Source organism: Acomys minous (assembly GCF_964271855.1).
Source record: "Acomys minous genome assembly, chromosome: 10".
Taxonomy (NCBI): domain Eukaryota; kingdom Metazoa; phylum Chordata; class Mammalia; order Rodentia; family Muridae; genus Acomys; species Acomys minous.
This window is the reverse complement of record NC_140491.1, coordinates 63,682,507-63,703,645: the sequence shown is the minus strand read 5'-3', so window position 1 is coordinate 63,703,645 and position 21,139 is coordinate 63,682,507. Positions and strand designations below refer to the sequence as shown.

At 56.9% G+C, this 21,139-nt stretch overlaps 4 protein-coding genes across 11 annotated transcripts; 1 reads left to right on the top strand and 3 right to left on the bottom strand.

The window, feature by feature from the left end:
• Positions 1 to 4,805: 4,805 nt before the first annotated feature.
• SLC34A3 (solute carrier family 34 member 3) lies at positions 4,806 to 10,368 on the bottom strand. Of its 4 annotated transcripts, none has more exons than XM_084797365.1 (13): positions 10,281 to 10,368; positions 9,468 to 9,595; positions 9,135 to 9,221; positions 8,563 to 8,691; positions 8,273 to 8,416; positions 8,084 to 8,195; positions 7,798 to 7,993; positions 7,563 to 7,643; positions 7,345 to 7,426; positions 7,072 to 7,239; positions 6,678 to 6,794; positions 6,476 to 6,600; positions 4,806 to 5,422 (listed from the first exon to the last, which is right to left on the bottom strand). In XM_084797365.1, the coding sequence occupies exons 1-13, from the start codon at positions 10,361 to 10,363 to the stop codon at positions 4,958 to 4,960; spliced, it is 1,917 nt and encodes a 638-aa protein (XP_084653491.1). In that variant the 5' UTR covers positions 10,364 to 10,368; the 3' UTR covers positions 4,806 to 4,957. The 4 variants fall into 4 exon arrangements, with proteins under 4 accessions (XP_084653491.1, XP_084653492.1, XP_084653493.1 ...); XM_084797366.1 differs by having other exon boundaries at positions 9,468 to 9,586; positions 10,281 to 10,299; XM_084797367.1 differs by lacking the exon at positions 10,281 to 10,368 and adding an exon at positions 9,705 to 9,813.
• A 29-nt stretch (positions 10,369 to 10,397) lies between these two features.
• RNF224 (ring finger protein 224) lies at positions 10,398 to 14,544 on the bottom strand. Of its 4 annotated transcripts, none has more exons than XM_084797375.1 (2): positions 13,517 to 14,544; positions 10,398 to 12,990 (listed from the first exon to the last, which is right to left on the bottom strand). In XM_084797375.1, exon 2 carries the CDS (start codon positions 12,548 to 12,550, stop codon positions 12,080 to 12,082), a length of 471 nt encoding a protein of 156 aa, XP_084653501.1. In that variant the 5' UTR covers positions 12,551 to 12,990; positions 13,517 to 14,544; the 3' UTR covers positions 10,398 to 12,079. The 4 variants fall into 4 exon arrangements, with proteins under 4 accessions (XP_084653501.1, XP_084653502.1, XP_084653504.1 ...); XM_084797376.1 differs by having other exon boundaries at positions 10,398 to 13,059; positions 13,900 to 14,544; XM_084797378.1 differs by having other exon boundaries at positions 13,900 to 14,544.
• A 137-nt stretch (positions 14,545 to 14,681) lies between these two features.
• Positions 14,682 to 16,666, bottom strand: CYSRT1 (cysteine rich tail 1). The gene is made up of 2 exons (XM_084797381.1): positions 15,672 to 16,666; positions 14,682 to 15,374 (listed from the first exon to the last, which is right to left on the bottom strand). Exon 2 carries the CDS (start codon positions 15,364 to 15,366, stop codon positions 14,929 to 14,931), a length of 438 nt encoding a protein of 145 aa, XP_084653507.1. The 5' UTR covers positions 15,367 to 15,374; positions 15,672 to 16,666; the 3' UTR covers positions 14,682 to 14,928.
• A 961-nt stretch (positions 16,667 to 17,627) lies between these two features.
• Positions 17,628 to 20,449, top strand: RNF208 (ring finger protein 208). 2 transcript variants are annotated; one of them, XM_084797372.1, is made up of 3 exons: positions 17,628 to 17,768; positions 18,250 to 18,684; positions 18,958 to 20,449. In XM_084797372.1, the coding sequence occupies exon 3, from the start codon at positions 19,484 to 19,486 to the stop codon at positions 20,279 to 20,281; it is 798 nt and encodes a 265-aa protein (XP_084653498.1). In that variant the 5' UTR covers positions 17,628 to 17,768; positions 18,250 to 18,684; positions 18,958 to 19,483; the 3' UTR covers positions 20,282 to 20,449. The 2 variants fall into 2 exon arrangements, with proteins under 2 accessions (XP_084653498.1, XP_084653499.1); XM_084797373.1 differs by lacking the exons at positions 17,628 to 17,768; positions 18,250 to 18,684 and adding an exon at positions 18,780 to 18,846.
• Positions 20,450 to 21,139: the final 690 nt, after the last annotated feature.

The following is a 21,139-nucleotide window of genomic DNA, read 5'->3' as shown; positions in this document are numbered from 1 at the left end:
TCACAACCCTCGCCCTGGCGCCGCAGTGCTCAATCCATTGGGTGTTTCAAATGATTGATTTGCTCCCCCATTGGCTGTCTCCTGGGAGCACGCCGAGAGCCTGACACTATTGGCTGCGCTAGTTTGGCGTCCTGGTAACCGCCGCAGTGCAGCGCGCGGGCGGGACGTGGAAAGCAAGCTTCCGGCTAGGAAGGAGGCGTCTTTCCAGCGCTTTTGTGGGCTCTGTCGGGTATGGAGGTTTAGCCGCCGCCGCTGCTGCTGTTGCTGCTGGGGAGAGACGGGAGGCCCAGGCATGGCGGTCCGGAACACAGCTTGCGGGCTTCCAAGCTGGGGGGCAGATTGTAGCCATGAAACAGCGACCCAAAGAGGCTCCGGTAGTGGCGCTGGGCCTCTCGGGGCGCACTGGGCAGGCTCTGGGTTCGGCCGCTCCCCGGAGGGCCATGCCCCGCCCCTCCGGCCGCACTCGGTGTTGTGGAAACCTGCTGGCATGGAGCCGGTCTCCTTGGAGCCTGAGCTCCTAGTGCGCGCAGAGCTGCATGGAGACTACAGGGCCGGGCATGCCTAGCTGTTACTCTGTGAGAGGCAAAAACAAACAAACAAACCTATAGAAGTCCTTGTCCTGTAACGGATCGCTTGGAAAACAACACACTTGGTTTGGTTTGATTTGGATTTTTGAAACAGGGTTGGAAAACAACACATTTACATATTCTTGTAAGTTTTTTTTCACCTGCGGTGTCAGATCCAAAGCCCCCCACCCCCGCCCCCAAAAGGCCCAGTAAGCACTTGTCGAGGTAATCAGGGCTCAAGGTTTCTGTTTACTAAAAGAGCAGCTCTCTTGAGGTGATTTCTGTTCACCTTAACTTTTAACTTTCCCTCCCCTCAACAAATTCACTATCTCTGCCAAGGGCGAGTAGTCCCAAATCAATTGTTTTCTTGCATCTGCTTCCTTCCCCCGCCCCCCAATGCCTTGGCATTTTGATCCCCAATATCTTTTTTTTTTTCCTCGAGACAGGGTCTCTCTGTGTAGCCTTGTCTGTCCTGGACTCACTTTGTAGACCAGGCTGGCCTCGAACTCACATCGATCTGCCTGCTTCTGCCTCCTGAATGCTGGGATTAAAGGCGTGCGCCACCACGCCCGGCTGATCCCCAATATCTTTTACCCACGAAATGGTCTAGTTTGTAGTTTCTCTGCGCCATTGCTCATATGAGGCAGTCTGGCCTGTAACCTGGAATTCAGAATGTAAGGATAACAGGCCTTAGCTCCCCTTTCCGATTTTGTGACTTTTTTTTTTTAAGAATTTTACACTATGGGATCTGCCCCAGTCCAGCCACCAGGGTTCTGTAGGTCTGGCTCTTGGGATACCTCCCCAACTAAGGGTATTAGACAGTCCCAGTGGTATCCAAGTGCCAGTCATATCACAGGGAAAAAACTTCAGGCCAAGCAGAATCCTATATCCTAAGCAGCAACATTGTGTTGCTGTATGTAAGATGGAATCAGTGTCTAGAAAACCTGACTGCCTTTCCCCAAAAGGGTAGTACAGCAAGAGGGGCCTGGGCTCTGTTGACCCCATGCCTCAGGAGGTCTAAATGAGTGGGAGGTTGCTTTGGGCATGCTGAGGGTTATCTCCATGCCCAGCCTATCTTCTGAGGTGAAAGTTACTCGGCCCTGCAGGGTAGCTTAGCTGCCAAGCACAACCTGAACCACTCGAGTCTCACAGCCATCACACATCTGTGAAGGAAGCAGAAGTTCTGAGTTTTAGCACACCGCGCTGCCAGGGCTTTCCTCTGAGATGTTTGGCTTGGTCCTATGCTGGGCAACAGGTACAGACAACACAGCAAACGACATAAGTCCCGGGCTTGAGCTCACTAAGGACAGTGGCTGCCCACAGCTGGTACAGGGAGATGCTGTAAGTCTCTCCCATGAGCAGAGAGAGTTCCCCTGTGCCACTGGGGAAAGAAGACCAAATGGACCAAAAGGCCTGGAGCCTACATACAGCCTGAAAGTGCATAGAGCGGGCCAGAAGGGCAGGGAAACAAGGCAGGATGGGGTGTGGGGAGCATTGGGTGCCTGCCCTCTGTGGTGGATAGAAACATTTTTTCTTTTGAGCCCAAGTGAGGCATAGGTATTGGATGTAAACATGTTTTTGTTTTGATCCCAGGTATGGGATGGGGAACAGACTTGAAAGAGAACAGGTGATGTTTATCCACTTGGAGGTCGAATCACCTTGTGTGGGGGCTTGGTTTTTGCCAGCTGAAACATATCCTAGTACAGACTCTGAGAGAAGATTGTGTGTGTGTGTGTGTGTGTGTGTGTGTGTGTGTGTGTGTGCGCGCGCGCGCGCGTGCGCCCAAAATAGGAGGCGGGGCTTTTTGGGTCTTGATATTGTTTGGCTATTCATCGCTCCACTTGGAGATGCTCTGGGCTCTAGCTGAGGCTCCGGGCAGCCACTGTGGTGGATTTGCTGGTCGGCTGAGCTGCCGACTGTGCCAGGGGAATCGCTCCCATGAACTGAATACAACAAGGTCTACTTCTCCTGTTCCCATAAACTGCCTTTCTCTCCTATCTAGGCTAGGTGGGTTGGAAGGGAGGTATAAGCATTTAAAGAACCCCAAATAAAGCAGGTTTGGAAAAGCTGGAGCCGACGGCCCTCCCTCCCCAGCCTGCAGCTGTTGAAGGCTGTACAACGGAAGGCTCTGTTTAAAGGTGGCCATGGTCCCAGTGGGAGGGTGCGTTACTGCCAGGCAGGAGCAGCAGGCAGACAGTCTCTGTGGCCTTAAAGGACCCTGTGGCCAGCTTTTGTGGAAGGCCTCCCCTCACCCCGGAAGGAGAGGTGCCAAGGTGCTTCCTCAGCAGACTAGGCCTCACTTCCAGGGAAGCAGTGTGGCTCGGCCCCTCCTCCGGAACATCAGAGAACACCGCGAGGCTGTGAAGAGCACCCTGCAATCAGTCGTAAGAGTGGGTGAACTGAGGCTACGGTGCACAGACCTTGCTCTGTCCTTGCTCTTCTCCCCAAGTCCTCCGCTCAGCCAGTCAGTTCTTCGCTCAGCCAGTCAGTTCTTCTGGTGGACAGAGTAAACCCTGGGCCTAGGAAGTCTTGGGGCTTGGGTTAGGGAAAGGAACAGGACCTGGGTGACACTAGAGGCAAAGGGTAAAGACCACACGGCCACCGTGTGTGAGGATCAAAGGGAATATTTGTAAATATAAAGGGAGCTAGATGTAGCTCAGGGTTAAAGAGTTCTTGTGGGCCGGGCGTGGTGGTGCCTGCCTTTAATCCCAGCACTCAGGAGGCCGAGGCAGAAGGATCACTGTGAGTTCGAGGCCAGCCTGGTCTACAAAGTGAGTCCAGGACAGCCAAGGCTACACAGAGAGACCCTGTCTCGAAAAACAAAACAAAACAAAACAAAAAGTTCTTGTTGTGGGCTGGAGAGATGGCTCAGAGGTTAAGAGCACTGTCTGTTCTTCCGGTGGCTTAAGTTTGTACTGGGATCTGATGCCCTCTTTTGGCCTGTAGGTGTGTCCATGCACACAGAGCACTCACATAAAATAAATAAACCTTTAAATAAAAAGAGTTCTTGTTGCTCTTGCAGAGGGCTCAAGTTTGGGTCTCAGTACCTACATGGTGATCTGATGCCTTCTGATGTCCAATGGCACCAGGCACAGGAGGTACATGTACAAAACACACAGCCGAAAAGAACCCCACTCAAACTGGGCAGTAGTGGCACACGCCTTTAATCCCAGCACTCAGGAGGCAGAGGCAGGTGGATCTCTGTGAGTTCCAGGCCAGCCGGGTCTACAAAGGGAGTCCAGGACAGCCGGGGATACACAGAGAAACCCTGTCTCAAAAAACAAAACAAAAAGAATCCCACTCATAAAACAAGTCTAAATTAAAACGAACAAGCCAGGCGTGGTGGCGCACCTTGGTCTGATTGCTAGTGCCTCAACCTAGTGCCTGAGTTTTAGGTTGTTTTCTTTGGTGGTATGGGAGGGGTGGAATTCAGGTTGAGAACAGCCTTAAACTGTAAGAGGTGTGGCTGGGTGCCGTCGCAGCGCTCGCCTGTAATCCCAGGCAGAGGCAGGTTGATCTTTGTAAATACAATGTCAGCCTGGTCTACAAAGTGAGTGCAGGACAGCTGAGGCTACACAGAGAAACCCTGCCTCGAAAAACCAAAACAAAACCAACTACAGGAGGTGTCTCCGGGAGAGGTCTGTGCCTCTTCTCTGGTGTCCAGTTACCTGTTGGCTGTGGGACAAACCTGTTTGAAAACCAGAAATGTCCCGCAGGAGGAGAGGAGGAAAGGGCGAGAGCCCCAACCAGGGCCCCATCCTCTTCCCAGGTCTGTCCTTAAACACCCAGGTGAAGAAAATGGTGTTTAGGCCTCATCTCCTTTCACCTAGTTGGGCAAGTCCTAGCAGGCTTTCTGGACAAGTCTGGGCAACAAGGTGGCGGAGGTTGGGAGGAAGGGTGCCCCCTGGCGGCTGGGGAGACCGTGCTTGACGGAGCTTGCCGGCAGGACGAAAACTCAGCCTCTTGTACAACCCTGTAAAAGTCATATTCTCTATTGTAGCTCACTTCCACCCATCGTTGGGGGGCGTCTCTCTGCCCTGCCCAACCAGTCTTCCTAGGCTGCGCTCACCCTGAAGGCCTCCGGTAAACCGGTTGTGACCAGCCACCGCAGAAATAAACAAGCACTGGCCACGGGGTGGGGGTGGGTGTAAGACCCTAATCCCGAGACTGCCGCTAGGGGCAGCATAGCGCCACTTGTTCTCCACTCAGACAACCCAATTTGAGAGAGAAAGTCAACACTCCTCAGTAATAGCCTCGTTTATTTTCAAAGAAGATGATGCAAGAGACTAGGAGGTCCACGTGGAGCCCTGGGAAGACCGGCAGGCAGTCTCGCCAGGCTCCACTGCCCTGAAGCTAATGGAGCTGGGTTGATGGGCTATGGCTCCTACTTTTCACAACTGCTGGGAAGCTAGGACCTGTGGGTTCTCATAGCAGTGAGCCACTTTGTTGGTCTCATGGGAGTTGCTGCAGGCCCTGCAGGGGCAACAGCCAGTCACCAGCCAGTCCCAGGGCTCCAGAGAATGGAACCAGAGTGGCAGCCAGGTCCAGGACCGAAGACAGCGTGGCAGCCAAGATGGCTGGTGCCTTTGCAGGACGTTAACCAGAATGACAAGGAGCGCCAGTCCTACCAGAGGACCCCCCACTGCGGCCAGCACCAGGCCCCCCGCCAGGGAGAGTCCGAAGGCTGCCAGGGGCAGCAGCAGAAAGGTGAAGAGCAGGTAGACGATGGCCACCCAGCGGTACTGGGCGGTCAGCTCCCCAAAGCGCTTGGCCAGTGGAATGGGCAGTCTCAGGACAGGCACCATGTACCACAGCAGGATGCCAGCCAGGTTGAAAAAGAAGTGAATGAGGGCAACCTGGTGGGTGGGAAGGGCAGGAAGGGGTGAGGAGCTTGGATCAGATGACACGGGCCACCCGGGCTCCTTAGAAACCAGGCCTTTCCCTACTTTGTTCAACTCGAAAGTGGGTGGATTGGTTCACACAGACCACTTAGGACAGCACGTGCCCCTCCCCCACATTCTAGGCGCTAAGGGCCTACGCCAGCATCTGTGTGGGGTAGCACATGCCTGCTGGTCTCAGAGACTATGGGAGGTGGGCAGGGAACACTACACATGGCCTTGAGTGAAGGAGCACCATCCAGAGGGCCGGGAGAGGGTGGTACAGGGTCAGGAGGATCTAAGCAACACAGACGGTGCAGAGGCAAAGTGGCAGAGGCAGGCGGGATGCAGGGGGAGCTAGACTCATTTCCTTCCTAGGAAGAGCAGCCAGTGCAACCCAAGATTTCAGACCCTGATCCCATCTCAGGCAGAGGGAAGCTAGGGTCAGGGCAGTGGACCAAAGACTAAGGTGATTTAGAAAGCCGGAGCTCGAATAGGGCTAAGAGTGAGGCACAGAGCTGGGCTGTTTGGGGTTAGAGGGAGAGACCATTTAGAGGCAGAATCAGGTCTCAGCTCGGGTGGCCTGACTAAGCTGGCACAGTTGGGCAGCCCCAGGATGGAGTCTGGGAAGACAAGACACTCTTTAGCTAGTGATCTTGGTACGTGGAAGAACAGGAATTTGGGAACAGTCACGTTGGAAGTGTGGACCAGAGGACCACCCCTGGATGCCCAGGGGGACTCAGTGAAGAGTCCAGGATGGAGGGGCCAGAGGGACAGTGGTCCTTGGGGGCAATCTGGAGATGCTGCCAATGATAGAAGGACAAAGGGCACAAGATGACCACAGGTCATTCTGGGAAAGCAGTCCTGGAAAGGACGAACTGAGGCGAGGGCTGTGAGGTGGCTGCACTGTCCGCTTGGGTCTGTGAGGTGGTGCTGCAGGCTTGCGGGTGGAGTCTGGGGAGGCCAAGGGGCGCTGGGGATGTCGCCAGCCTGTGCTGTGCTGGCAGCAGGGGCATGGCTGAGGGTAGGTACCTGGACAGCGATGAGCAACATGTCTGCAGGGCTGGCCAGAGCAGCCAGCAGGGCTGTGGTGGTGGTGCCGATGTTGGAACCCACGAAGAGGGGGTAGGCCCGCTCCAGGTTGATCACCCCAACCCCTGAAGGAAAGAAAGGTCACCAGGAGGCCACAGCCCAGCTGTCCCGACCCCAAGCCCTCCTGCCGACTTCGGCTTACCCATGAGGGGCACAATGGCTGCTGTGAACACACTACTGCTCTGAAGCAAGAAAGTTAGGCCTGCACCAACGAGGATGGCCAAATAGCCGCTGAGCCAGCCGAAGGGGAAAGGAAAATCTGCAAGTGTGTACGGTGGGGGTGTTGAGTCATTCTTTCATTTTTATTTTATTTATTTTTTTTTTGAGTCAAGGTTTATCTGTGTAGCCTTGGCTGTCCTGGACTCACTGTGTAGACCAGGCTGGCCTTGAACTCACAGAGATCCACCTGCCTCTGCCTCCCTAGTGCTGGGATGAAAGGCATGCACCACCAAGCCCAAACCCGCCTTTTGAATGATTCTTAAATCCGGGCCTTGTCCTCTAGCCCAGGCCCAAGCCCAGGCCCTCCTCACACCTACCTGCGTTGATGATGGTTCTCACAGCCTGTGCAACACGGCCCTGCAGCACAGAGTTGAGTAGCTTCACCAGGAGGACCAGGCAGGCACAGAGTCCCAGCAGAGAGCCAGCCAGCAGCATGAAGCCCACAGCCAGGTCTGTGAGTTCTGAGCCCACAAACAGGTGGTGGCCTGCGGCAGGGCAGGGCAGGGCAGGGTGACGATGATGACGATGATGAGAAGGAGGAGGAGGAGGAGGAAGTCAGGGCACCTAGCATGGTAGGTGGAGGTACTCACAGGGCAGCTTGTTCTCCTCTGGAGATGCTGTGCTGTTTCTCTCTGTGCAGGGGTTGGAGGTGCCGCAATCCTCTCTGCTCCCCTGGGGTCGAGGGATAGGGAGGACTCAGGCCAGGCTCACAGCAGGCCAAAGAGAGGTCAGAAGGCTCAAGATCAAGTGGCTGGGATGATTCAGCGGGTCAGAGGTCAAATGAGAGATAGAGTCAGAGGCACCTCACCGGCTCCCCCCTGGTGCCGCACCATTGCTTAATCAGGCTGCTGTTCGTGGCGTTGTTGCTGGCAATCAGGCTGCTATCCAGCTGGCAGACAGAAGAGGTATGAGTATGTGTCTGGCACCCCTAGACCCCAGCCTGTGACCAGCCTAGACCCTCTTCTGTCCCATCTAGGAGAGGGCTTCTGCCGCCTCCTCGCCCAGCGCAGGTACCTTCCTTCCTACGGCACATCTGTCCTCACCTGGATGATGAGGTGTGTGAAAGGTTGCGTCAGTGCCTTGAGGATGTCAGGGGCCTGCCCCCCTGGCTGCAGGCTAGCAGCACCCAGGGCCAGCTCACTCAGCCTCTCTAATGCTGCTGTGGCACTCTCCAGCGGCAGCAATACCAACACTGTCAGCCAGTTGAAGATGCCATGAACAGCCGAGCCGCTGAAGGCCCTGCGGTCATCACACGGGCCAGGCTGTCTGTCTGAGCAGCCTCCACTGAGGCCAGCGCAGACCCAGCCTGGCCCTTCAGCTCTCACTCACCTCTGGAACTCATCCCGGTCCCCTGACTGCGCCATGGAGACCAGGGTGCTGGTGATGGAAGTGCCCACGTTGACGCCCATGATGATAGGCACGGATCCCTGGACGGTTAGCACTGTAGGGGTGCCATTGTCAGCACTGCCTGTTCACCAAGCCACCCACCTCTACCCTGGGACCCAGAGGTGCACTCACACTTAGAGGCCACCATGCTGACCACAATAGAGGACGATGTACTGGAGCTCTGTACAAGAACTGTGACCAGCACGCCAATGACCAAGCCAGCCACAGGGTTGGACAGCACCACATTGTCCTTGAAAATGTCTCCAGCCATTTTGCCTATTTACACACACACACACACACACACACACACACACACACACACAGAGAGAGAGAGAGAGAGAGAGAGAGAGAGAGAGAGAGAGAGAGATGCAACGAGGCTGTAAAATGTTGACTTCCCACCCCACCCCCCACCTGTCACTCACTGCCTAGCAGCTGGAAGGCCGAGCTGAGGATGTCCAGGGAACAGATGAAAAAGTAGAGGCTTCCCAGAAGTCCACATGCCTTGAGGAAGCCGATGACCACCCGGCGGAGCCTGTTGGCCATGCTGACCTCTAGGGACACCGGATAGGACTATTTTTAACCAGCTAGCCACTGCCCAGCAGCAGCACTCTGCCTCCACTTTGCTCCCTGAGAACAGGGACCACATTTCCTGTCGCCTCACAGGCAGAGTACAGATCTCCCTTCTGTCCCTTTGGGCAGGATCCCATGTGTCCCCTTGCGTTCGTTCCCCGGGGCATAGTCTGTGTACCCTCCTCTGTCCTCCCTTGCTCCTTTGCCATATGGCTAAGCCCGTAACCTTGAAGCGGGGAGTCCCAGAATTGGAGCCATCACCAGGGAGTGAGGAGAGGACAAGAGGCTGGAAGTGGGGTTTTCTCACGCAGAGCAATGTGGGGTCTCTATGAGGTGTGTCCTGTTAGGTCCCAGACTACTCTGCTGGAAAACGGGAAGCCAGGAGCGGCCTGCCTGCATGCTGTCTCATCATCCTGAATCCTACCTTTCTGTAGGCCAGTGTTCTTCAGGTGAGGGAAGGCCCAGGGGTCTGTGCCTTCCTCCTCCGAGCCTGGGACAGAACCGGAGGTCCCTGCAAAGGTCAAGTAGGGCTATTTGTAGAACCCCTCCCCCCAAAGGAGGAGAAGCAAGAGGTGAAAGGGGCTCGGGGCACAAGGAGCCATGGGTGAGGTACAGAGACAGGAAGGGTTTCAGTGAGTCTGGCTCAGGCCAGAGGTGTGAGGAAAGCCCTCCACTCTTCCAGAGAAAAGCTAGAGAGAGACACCTCGCTGTGCCCAGTGCAGCTGGCAAGAGGTAGGAGCCTTGGGCCACCTGATACCTGCATTTTTCAGACTCCGGTCCGCCAGGTCAATCGCAGCCAGAGTAGGGTTGGGGGCCTGGCCACCAGCGAGGGAATTCGGCATGGATTTCGAGGAGAGAAAAGATCCAGGCCCAGTCCTAGATTTGCTGAGGGCAAGGCAGGTAAGAACTGGTCGTTCCTCCTATTTCAGCCTCTATCCCACCAAGCAAGGCTAAAGTTAGGCCCCCGACCTGAAACTTGAGCGGCAGCCCCCACCTTGCAGGTCTTGGTAGCTCTCCTTCCCTCTGACCACAGATGGATGGCTACAGTGACCTCAGGCAGTTGTCAGGTGAGCCCAGGCTAGTTTCGGGGGCCAGGTGAGAAGGGCCACTGGCTCCCCAGCTCCCTCACTGGTCTTAGCTGGAAGAAAGGTTGGCAGCTGCCTGAGGGCACAGGGTTCTGGAGCGCTGGCAGTAAGTAGATAGAGAACCCTGGGATTTCTCCTATGAAGTGTCACTAAGGACACTGCAGATGGCCCCAGCTTAGACTTTGGTATTTGATACCAAACAAGTGACATCTTCACTTGATAAGAGCCCCACCCACCCACCCCCGACTTAGGAGCAGGGCTTGGGAGCCCCCTATCCACATCAGGGCCTTCCTGACAGCTCTGGCCCATGGGCCTCTGGGTCTAGTACTCTTTCAATCTTAACTCTACGCTGGCCCCTTCCCTAGAGCTTGGGCTCAGGCCCAGGGGTACTTTGTGCCCCATCCCTCCAGCCTGTCCCTAGGTTCTAAATGGCGCCCAAAGCCTGGACCTGGTGGTCACTGAGCTCTGGTCCCAGGAGCTCCTACCTGCATGCGTGGTGAGGGGGTACCAGCGAGGAGGAGGCACAGCAGGAACAGCTGCGGGTCAAAGATCTGCTGGGTGCGCACATGACCTGCTGTGTGTGGCGCCCCATTAATGTTTACCCAGGAGCTGGGGCCCCCAAAGGGAGACCCTGCCTGGTCCCAAGGCCTTCCTCAGACCCTTGTCATCGTAGGGCTAGGACTTCTGAGCCCCTAGCCCGACTCTCTTAGGGTGGGACTTCTTCCAGAGATGGGCCACATCTGGCCAGTATAACAGAGCTAGAGACTGCAGCCACCAGTAGGCATCTGATAGATTTAATGGACAGTTTCCACCACCCAGGCAGGTGATGCTGTCATTCTGGCTGGGGCGGCTTAGGGACCCCGTGAGAAAGTTGTTCTCCTCCTCCTCCTCCTCCTGTGTTCCTCTGAACTCTGCAAACTTTATCTTGGTCATCCCTGCACCTGACGGAGGCAAGAGGGGAAGCCCTTTGCACCAGGTGGGTGTGGAAGATGGGTTTCCTCAGGTGGCTTGGGGATGCATCAGGCTCTGAGGTCAGCAGATTCAAATCTGAGTGTACGGGGTGGGGCCGGATCCAGTAGGGCTTTCTGTGGAGGCGAGCAGGGGGTCCAGGACATGGAGTCTCTATCAGCAAAGAGGATGGAAGGAGGAGGGCAGAGCTCATTGCCTGACTCGCCTCAACATCGATTCCCAGTGGATTCCCCTGTCCTGTCCCCATGTGCATGTGCAGTGTCCCGTTTTGTGGATCAGGCCCCTTCCAGCCCCTGGGATGGGGACTGGGCCCTCCCTTGCAGGCTGTTTCCCCAGGGGCCCTTTCTCTGCTCACTGACCAGCCCTGTCCCTGGCTGCTTTGAGGGACTTTGCCCAGGAAAGAAGCCTTCTCACAGTCTATTCAGCAAATTCTCTTTCCTCCCATCCTACATCCACTGCCCAGGAGGCCCCTCCCAGGGGCTTCTGAATACAGCTCTTTCCTAGCGGGACAGAGGCTTTGTTCGGCCTGGAGTTGTCAGTAATTTATAACCTCTAGCGCCTCCAGAAAGGTCTGCATTATGGCCACCGGTGGCAGAAAGAAGCCGAGAGTCTTGAGATAAGATACTGAGCTGTGAGACCTCAGGCAGGACCCCCTGTCAGAGCTAGCCCTCTTGTGACACCCTTCTTTAGCGCCTGTCAAAGAGGTAGCTTTGGGCTGCAGCCGACCCACCCAGGACAGGGTGTGGCTCACAAGGAGAAGACCTCGGTCACCCTTGCTGAATGACAGGATGTGAGGCTCGGGTGATAAAGGAGGCCACTTGCCCTCCTTCCTGGCCCACACCTCTGCTTGTTTACAGAGAGGACGACCTGCTCTGACACCAGGTACTCATGTACAACCGTAGCGTGGCCCTGTCCAGGCCCCTGCACTCACCCCCTCACAGACTCTTAGGAGGGAGCCATTCTCTGAGCTGAGTCCTGGGTTTGCAAGTGACATAGCCAGTCAGCCAACCGGACGCTGGCTAGCCAAACAAAACCAGGCTAGTTTGGGGTATGGGAACCAAGACCAGCATAATGGGAGGTCACCAGCCTACTGTGGAGTCTTGTGGCACCGTGGCCATTGACTCTGACCTTAAGCTATGGCCTGAAATGTTTCTGGTCAGGGTGACAGCACTATGTTGGGTCATGTAAGACGATAAGACGGATACGCGGCTAGCAGGGGTGTTCCGTCTCCGCTGTGTATGCTCATTGGCCCCAAGGCAGGCAAACTACTAAGCAGTTTCCTTTGTTGGGGGGTGGGGGTGGGGATAGCCAGAACTTAGACTTCAGGGCTCCCAGGGGGATACCAGCACAGTCTCCCCCAGCCCCAGCAGCAGCGTCCAGGCTGAGGAAAGTGGGGCTGGGGGCCCAAGGTCGGGTAGAGTGCAGCCGGCTGCTGAGTGATGGCAGTGCTGACTTTGAGGGGGACAGAGGACCTGGGTTCTGTTCTCGTTGGTTCCCGTTCAGCTTTGACTGCCAAGAAGGCAGCCAGGTCCAGGTCCAACATGGTCACCCCTCCGCGGGGCACAGGGGTACTTTGACGGCACTGTGGGCAGGGGATCCAGTGTTGGTCGTGGGCTGGAGTGTCCAGCCGCCGCACGCACGCCTGGCAGAAGGTGTGGCCACAGTAGAGGCGGCGAGGCAAGTGTGTGGAGAGATCGTAGGCTGAGTAACAGATGATGCAGTCGTTCCGTGGGGCTGTTGGGGCTGCCCCCTCCTCCAAGCCTCGGAGGCCTTCAGGCTGCAGCATCCTAGGGAAAGTACGAGGGAGCCAACAGGGCAAAAGCACAAGCTACAGTTCACCTCTGCCTGCCTATGTGACAGTTTCACCCATGCTGGCCTTGAGAATGCCTTCCCAGAAGACAGAAGCCAGGGCTGTGGGACCGTAGATGCCTGCACATCTGGAGGCTATCACCAACTCTGGGCATATCTCTTGTTTCTGTGGCCATTGCTGGAATGGCACCCTATCCCACTGATGAAACCTTTCCATGGCCCCTCCTGCTTGCCCCACTGCCCCTCCCTAGCCTCCCTGAACCCCAGGCTTCTTACCTGCATCCACTCCACCAGAAAGCTATTCCCAGCTAGAGGATTGTAGGAGGGGGGGAGGGGGGGACCCTGGACACCTCATGGCTCCCTCCTTGGGCTCGCATTACTGGCCACACAGGCAAGACGGCAGGAGGCAGGTGGTGGCTGCATCAAGTGAGAGTGGGCTCCCCTTTCAGCTACAAAGGCCTGCAACTGGATCTGATGCACCACCCACTGGGCAGGAGATAAGGTGAGCCAGCCCCCTGCATAGAACCGGATGCAGCCCAGACCACTCCCCCCCCCCTGTAACTCTTAGAGACCTGGCTTTGTACACCCTAGATGTCCCCAGTGTTTCTGTCCCCTCCACCCTGTTCTTGTACTCTTCTCCTAGGCTTGAGCCCTCACCCGTCCAATCCGCTCCTCCCCACCCCCCACCGCCCACCGCAGTATCTTCCTGCTTTGGCCTGAGTGATGGCCACCCTTCGGGGAGCCTGCTCCCACCCTGACCTGGCTCCAGAGTAGGGTGCATATTCATGATAATTTGTGGCACTTCTCAACATCACCTTCCTCTCTCCCTAGACTGGGTCTATCCTGTGATGCCACAGGCAGTAGCCAGCCCATTGGCCCTGAAGTGGAACTCAGACACAACGAAAAAACCCCCAAAGCACTCCCCCAGCCCCATTGGAAGCACCTCGAGTTGACAGCCCATCTGACCTTCAGCCTTTGCTATAAACAGTCTGGGGAGGCAGTGCAGGGAAGTGAGGTCAGTGTTCCCCATGATAAGGACTAGAGACGGCAGAGAACTAGGAAGACCCAGTCGTGTTGGGATAGGCTGGCAGGGCCCTAGGACTGCACACAGGGCTGCAGACCAATCCTCCTTACTCACTTTTACCCACTCTTTTAGCCCTTGGCAGACCAGCTGCCTTTAAGACTGGTCAAACGGGTTCCTGTGCATGGCCGCCTTCACTGGCACAGGGGACAAAGAGCTCAGAAAGGAGAGTCGGGGCAATGATCTATCTGCCCAAACCTGGAGACCCTGACACACCGCACATTTAGCCTGCCCTCTTGTATGACCTGTCTCTGCATCAGGGGAGGGCCAACTTCAGGAGGACTTGTTCGGCTTGTAAGGCCAGCTCTTCCTCCTCCCTCACGTGGTGCCATGGCTCTGCCCCGCCCCGGAAACACCAGGCTGCCAGAGCTGAACTCCTTGCACACTCCCTCCCTTGGCATCTCATACGTGGTCCCCCCTGACAGGCATCTTTCATTGCTTGGACAGACAAGCACTCCCCCTCGGCCCTTCCCTGCCTTGACTTCAAGGCCTAGTGCTTGAAATCATTCTGCAGAACTCTACACGGTGGGAATTACAGTTTGTGGGAAGCCAGAAGCAAACCTGGCTGAGGCTGAGAGGTGACTCACGTTGGGCAGGGCTGGGTTCTGGGCTCTGCATCCCAAGCTCCAACTCCCTGAAACCTCTAACACCAGCCCCACCCACCAGCAGGCTTCCAATCTGATCCTCCCCCCAGGGTGTTATCCTGGAGCCCCCCACAGTGGCACGCAGGGCACCCTCCTGCCTCATGACTCCAGGCTAGCCTTGTATACTATCTCGGCTTTAGCCCTAGGGAGTACAGGGCCCTGGACACATTACCACCTACAAGCCCCTGGGCAGACTGAGACCTACAAAGCATCTAAATTATGGATGTCACAAGGCAATGGCTTTCCAGTCTCTGGAAGATCCCACAGAGTCTGGGAGCCTGTTGGGGAGATTGTATTTGTCCTGACTGGGACCCTCTCTCAAACGGGCCCTGGTAAAAAATAAAAAAATAATTAAAAAAAAAAAAAAAAAGGACTCACTGGCACACTGCTCACCCAGCTTTATTGCCAAAGTCTTGCAAGAAGTGAAGGGTGTCCCTGTTGCTGCCAACATGGCTAGCGGCTGGAACCCTATTCCAGAGAGTTCCAGATGAACCTTCCTGGTGGACAGGCTCCCCTGTCCAGGACAGGAAGTGGCTGATGCCCATGACAGTGGCTGCCCCTGATGTCCAGTACCACTTTGGCATTGAGCAGAGGCCCGAGCCCCACAGCCCCGGAGGGTGGAAAGTCAGGCTAGGAGACAACACAACAGCAGCTGTGACAACGGCAGAACCGAGGACAGTGGCAGCAGGAGCAGCAAGGGCAGCAGCAGCAGTGGTGGGCAATGTCATCGCCGCGCCCCACAGGCGGCAGGCCAGCATAGGTCAGTCCTGATGGACGTTGCCCACTGCCATAAGGATTGCAGGGTGACTGCCGGGTCTGGAGGCTCTGCTCAGAAGCAGTACCCTTGACGCCCTTGATACCTTTGGGCTCGGGGGCTACTGTAGTTTGCAAGAGGCCCGCTGGCTCTGGGTTACAGGTTCCTGAAGGCAGAGGCTGAATCTCAGAGGAGGAGGAGGAGGACGAAGCCGGAACCTCCTCTAACTGCTGCCCCAGGTCAGAGCGCAGTTGAGCCCGAGGGATGCTGATGTGGGCATATGGATTCTTCACAACCATCTCATGGGGGTCCATGGCCCAGGCTGCAGGGGTGAACAGAGACACATATATGGATTCCAGGGAAGAGAAGCTGCCTGAAAGCCTGTAGCCCAAGAAGACACCCATTTAGGAGTCTGCCCTGTGGAGAGCCATATCCCTGAGGCATCTATGTACAGATGTGGACACATTAGAATGTGTGCAAAACTTGTGTGTACCCAGTCGCCACCCTCCACCAAGAAATGCTCCAGGATGCAGCTGAGAACGGGACGAAAGGCTAAGAGCCACTGATGAGCTGGTCCAAGGGAGAGCAGGGGCTGTCCAGTCTCTGGACAGTCACTCACCTGCAGCAGGCAGCAGCAGTACGTCTCCCAGTCAACCAGCTCCAGGTCCTAGTGCTTGTGAGGAGAGCTACCAGCAAGTGCCTTTTCCCTCCTAGAGAGGGGTGGGGCCTTGGGGGTGGAGCTCAAAGATGGGGTTCCCAAGATCCCAAAAGGCCGGAACAACTAGAGCATACAGCAGGGCAGCCAGTCACCCCTCATTCCCAGATGGGTGAGGCCAAGATTTGGGCTCTTAAGGGGCATTTGCCAATCTGGGGTGACTCAATCAGGATGCATCTGAGCATGCCCTACCTCAGTAGGGTCATGGCCCCAGAAAGGAAGTGGAGGCAGGCCTTCAGATTCTGGGGCCTTCAGATGGGCTGGGTTACCCAGCCATTGCTCACATATCTACAGCCACTGTTCAGAGTTCCTTCTTGCCACCTACCGCCCATACCCAGTGGATACTGGGATGTTTGAATGTGCAGGACCTTTTTAAAAATTTTTTTTGGTTCATTTTTTGAGACAGGGTTTCTCTGTGTAGCCTTGGCTGTCCTGGACTCGATTTGTAGACCAGGCTGGCCTCAAACTCACAGCGATCCACCTGCCTCTGCCTCCTGAGTGCTGGGATTAAAGGCATGTGCCACCACCACCCACCTGCTTTTTTTTTTTTTTGAGACAGGGTTTCTCTGTGTAGCCCTGGCTGTCATGGATTCCCTTTCGAACTCACAGAGATCCACTCTGTCTCCTGAGTGCTGGGATTAAAGGCATGCGCCACCACCTGCCCAGCAACTGTCCACTTTTCTAATACTAAAAAAAAAAAAAAGTTTGACACAACTTTACTTATCTTACTGTTAGTGACTTGGACTTCAGACACAAATGGCATTTTCAGCTCGTTTCTGAAACTGCATTTTCCTGTGTTGGCGAGTTGGAGTGAAAGTGCCCCAAAGTTTTCTGTTGTTAGCACCCATCCTTGGTCCTGGCACCCTTCTCCTTCTGTAGCTTCACCTCCTTGCCCATAGTGGGCACGGGACGGTGAGGCTAGGGATGAGACAATGGTTGCAAGCTTACTAGCCAACCGGTGGGCCTCCCTGGGTCTACACTACAGTGGGACAGGCTCAGACTCCATTCTGGAAAGGAAAAACCAAGTAGGACAAGCCTGCAAGCCAGGGTGACTGAGTAGCCTGAGCTAGCCAGACAGGTTGAGACAACAGTGCTAGCAATTTAGTAAGTAGAAGGAAGGGAGTGAGTCTGGGGGAAACCTGGTTAAGAGATGGAAAACAGAGCTCACTACATGAGCACCTTTAATCTTGCCCATTGCCCCTGTAGACTCCGCCCCTAGCCGCGAGCATGCGTAAAACCGGCCGAGGAGCCCAGTGGAAACTTAATTCCCCAGAAGCCTCCGCGCTCCAGGGTTTCCTAAAACCCCGGTTTGGAAGGATCCTTGGCTGGCGTCGCTCAGCTCAGAACGGCACGGAGGCGGGAGGTGGGGGGCGGGGGGACCTTTTCTCCCACGGGGCGTGGCTTCATTTCACGGGGCGGGACTCTGGGCAGAGGGTGGGGCCGTAGGTGGCTGAGTGGGTGGGTAAGCGAGCCCTTCCCGGAAGGGTGGGCTCATTCCTTCCTCTGGCCACAGCTACCTGAGTTACCCCAGCATCATGCCATGATCCCCAAAACGCCTCCCCTCTACAGCCCCTCGTATCGTATCTGACCCCTTCTCTCACCTGGTCTTGCTGAAGGAGCCGCGATGTGGGCCCTTGGTTCCACAGAATTGTAAAGTCTGGCCCAGCTTTGGTTCCATTCTGGCCTGAAGAAAATGTGGACTGTCCAGGGTCAGGCATAGTACTCGGTGTTGGTCACAGGTATCGTGGCCACGAGAGGGTAGAGGATGGCATTCTGAACATTTAAACATCCTGGTCATCAGCGCATCCTTTGCCTTTTCCTCACGGAGGGCTTCCCTGAGGCAAGGGTGTAGGCCAGGTAGAAGAGGACTAGGTAGGAGGAGGAAGACGGGAAAGGAATGGGGCCTCTGCTGGGTGCGGTCAGTTTACTACATAGCTGTGAAACATAGAAGCACGTGCTGACCCGATGAGATACAAGATTGGGCTACCCCACCCTTGGCAGGTGAGTGTGCTCAGGGGGCCCCCACCCTACACATGGCGTGCTAGCCTGTCCAGGTATTTCCAAGTCTCCACCTCTGGTCAGTAAAGCCTCCGAGCCTCCTCGTGACTGCCCCAGCTTTCTCTGTCCACTCTTCTGCTATCTGGTTAAACTCTTATCGTTTTTGTTATCACACATCGTTCTCTTTGAGTTGACGAATCCTGGTACAGTGTGGCTACGTCAATGAGTTGGAAAACTCCGGGCGTTCACACAGGGGGTGTGTCGGGGTTTGGAGGGAAAGGACCCTGCCCTTTCAGAGCTTGAAAGGTAGCCGAGACACAGGTGGGCCGCTAGGACCCCTGCGAGGGCATTGTGAGGCTCAAAATGTGAGAGGGTAAAATCTGAGGGTTTCCCTTACAAAATTTGGCTAAGGGTTTGGCCCCTCGTGGGGTCAGCAAAGAGGGGAGGGAAAGCTGGCGACACGGGGATTCTGACCCGCCTGTAGCTAGCCCCGAGGTCGACACTGAGAGCAGACGCCAGGCCCGGCGTGGATCGAGGGGCGGCAGGGAGACTGGCCCCGCCCTGTGGACCCCGCGCGGGTCCCCAGACGGGGGGTGGCGCTGCGGGCGCGGGCGGGCGCCGCGCGCACTGCGGTCCCCGCGCCTCCGCCGCAGAACGCGCCACGCTCCGCACGCACCTGCCGCCGCCGCCGTCGTCGCCGCTGTCGCCGCCGCCGCGCCGAACCTTGCGTCCAGCACCAGCGCTCGCGCCCCTGGGTGCCGCCTGCTCCCGCCATCGCCCCAGGTCGCCGCTGGAGCCGCGGGAGCTACCGGAGCCGCTGGAGCCGGAGAGCCAAGGTGCGAGCGCCGCATCCGGGCCTGCCTTTGAGACAACCTCTGCTGCGGCGGCGGCGCAGCCAGGGAACGCCAGGCTGGGGCAGGTGAGCGGGGATGGGGGGGCGGGGGGGAGGGGCGGGGGGGGTCAGAGACATCGCTCCTTCCCTTTCTCATAGGGTCAGTCCTCCGGACAGTGAGTCCGGCCTCGGAGAGTATACTGGGGAGGGGGTTGCATGTTCCGTGGAGACTTGGAGCCCACGGATGAGGTCAGGGTCAGAGGTCGGGCACCCTGTCCTTTGTGCCGGGGTGGGGGCAAGGGCGAGAGTGAGGTGGCCCCCCCCTCCCAGTGCTGCCCTCACGCTATCTCTCACCCGCAGCTCGGGCCTGGTGCAGGCCTCTCCATTGCTGTTGCCGCGGAGCCTGCAGCCCAGGTCCTCCGGCAGCCAGGGATCAGGCTAGCTGCCTTCCCTGGGCGCCCTGTCCTGGAGCCATGGGGCCCACCTAGCCCCTGCCTGCCCAGATGTCCCGGCCCAGGGACTGCTGACCTCTGCTACAGGAGGAGGCCCCTCCACGCCCCCTTGCCAGCCTCAGCAGACAGAGACCCTGGGTGAGCCTCTGGGTGAGCCTCACAGCCCAAGACAGCCTCCCATACCCCCTTGTCCCCGCCTGCTTCCCCCTCCCCCTCCTCTCCCTCCCCCTCTTCGGACTGAACCAGATAAGCCATTGTGGCCACTGGGAGGGGGGCTGTCCTCCAAGCTGTCACCGGCTGCCCCTTGCAGTCCGCGGAGTAACCGGGGTCCTCACCAGGCCTGGCAGGACCAGGATGCAGCCCCCTCTCTTCCCCCACGGCCCCACCCAACACCCCCACCTGTGCCAACGTCCGGTCTGACTGTAGAGAGCCGGATGCCAGCTGACCCTGGGCCCGAGGTGGGCAGCGGATGGCCGGGCCTCCTCATGTCCTGCCTGAAAGGCCCCCATGTCATCCTCAAAATGGAGGCCATGAAGATTGTCCACCCTGAAAAGTTCCCTGAGCTCCAGGCGGCCACCCCCTGCTTCCCACCTGCACCCAGGCCAACTCCCACTCTGGCACCCAAGCGTGCTTGGCCCTCAGACACAGAGATCATTGTCAACCAGGCATGTGGGGGGGACATGCCTACCTTGGAAGGAGCACCCCACACTCCACCCTTGCCAAGGCGGCCCCGCAAGGGCAGTTCTGAGTTGGGCTTCCCCCGGGGGGCACCAGTGGATGAGGTCATTGTAAATCAATATGTGATTCGGCCCGGCCCAACAGCCTCTGCATCTTCATCATCTGGGCCGGTGGTAGCAGGTGAGCCCCTGGAGTGCCCCACCTGTGGGCACACGTACAACGTCACTCAGCGGAGGCCCCGCGTGCTGTCTTGCCTGCACTCAGTGTGTGAGCAGTGCCTGCAGATTCTATACGAGTCTTGCCCTAAGTACAAGTTCATCTCCTGTCCCACCTGCCACCGTGAGACTGTGCTCTTCACTGACTATGGCCTGGCTGCGCTGGCTGTCAACACGTCCATCCTGAGCCGCCTGCCACCTGAAGCCCTGACGGCCCCATCCGGTGGCCAGTGGGGGGGTGAATCCGAAGGCAGCTGCTACCAGACCTTCCGGCAGTACTGTGGGGCTGCATGCACTTGCCATGTTCGGAACCCACTGTCTGCCTGTTCCATTATGTAGTATCCACCTGCCCACTGCTGCCTGCCGGCCCTTGCTCGCCGCTTCTTCAGGGAACTGGCCCTGTCCTGTTGCCCGCTGACCCTTTCTTGCCCACCGTGGCTTCTGGCCCTACCCCGTGTGGCATTGTCGCTACAGCCAACTTTGCCATTAAAACTCTTTGCCAAAGTTTGCACTTGTTCACTGACTGAAGGTTACTCCTGTGGGCTGTGCTGGGCCCAGGGCAGGCTCCCAGGGCTGTAGTCCAAACAGGGTCTAACTGGAGCTTCTAGAAGGCGACCCAGCTCCACTCAAGGTTGGCCTGCTCTGCTTGTTGAAGGCCAAGCTGGGCCAAGGGTGCTGCTCGGGCCTGGGACTGGCTATGAACATAATGTTAAAGAGGACTGCTAATATGTGGCCCATGGGGATGTGGCCTAGCTAGGCAGACGGAACCTTCAACTGTGTGTGGTGGTGCTCACTGGTAGTCCCAGCACTCTGGAAGCTGAGGCAGGAGGATTGTGAGGTCAAGCATGGGTTACCCAGTGTGATCCTGTGCCCCCCCCAAAGGACCTTTCTTCTGGCCAAGGGTGTGTGGAAATGGCCTTTGGACGGCGTGAGCAGAGGCTCACAGCTAGCTAAGATGGCAGGGACAAGGACCCAGCAGTCTCTTGTATGGCACTGTTCTGCCTGGGACTGGAACGGGTATCACTGAAGGGTTGTGAGGAGAGCTGCCTGGATGGCAGACACGGGTAACGAGGATGGCTGTGGTAAAGACAGTGTCATTAACAGCTGTTTATTGAGAGCCTTTCTTGTACTGGGTGTAGCGCTCAGTCTGAAACACCCCACCTCTCATTGTGTCGCCAATAAGCCATGAGGTGGGCT

Excerpts from the sequence above, each read along its gene's own strand:
- SLC34A3 (XM_084797365.1), bottom strand. The coding sequence starts at position 10,363 with ATGTGCGCACCCAGCAGATCTTTGACCCGCAGCTGTTCCTGCTGTGCC. Across the intron at positions 8,692-9,134 it reads GAACACTGGCCTACAGAAAG|AGGTCAGCATGGCCAACAGG; the intron begins GTAGGATTCAGG and ends CGGTGTCCCTAG. Across the intron at positions 5,423-6,475 it reads TGTTGCTCATCGCTGTCCAG|GTTGCCCTCATTCACTTCTT; the intron begins GTACCTACCCTC and ends CCCACCCACCAG.
- RNF224 (XM_084797375.1), bottom strand. The coding sequence starts at position 12,550 with ATGCTGCAGCCTGAAGGCCTCCGAGGCTTGGAGGAGGGGGCAGCCCCA.
- CYSRT1 (XM_084797381.1), bottom strand. The coding sequence starts at position 15,366 with ATGGACCCCCATGAGATGGTTGTGAAGAATCCATATGCCCACATCAGC.
- RNF208 (XM_084797372.1), top strand. The coding sequence starts at position 19,484 with ATGCCAGCTGACCCTGGGCCCGAGGTGGGCAGCGGATGGCCGGGCCTC.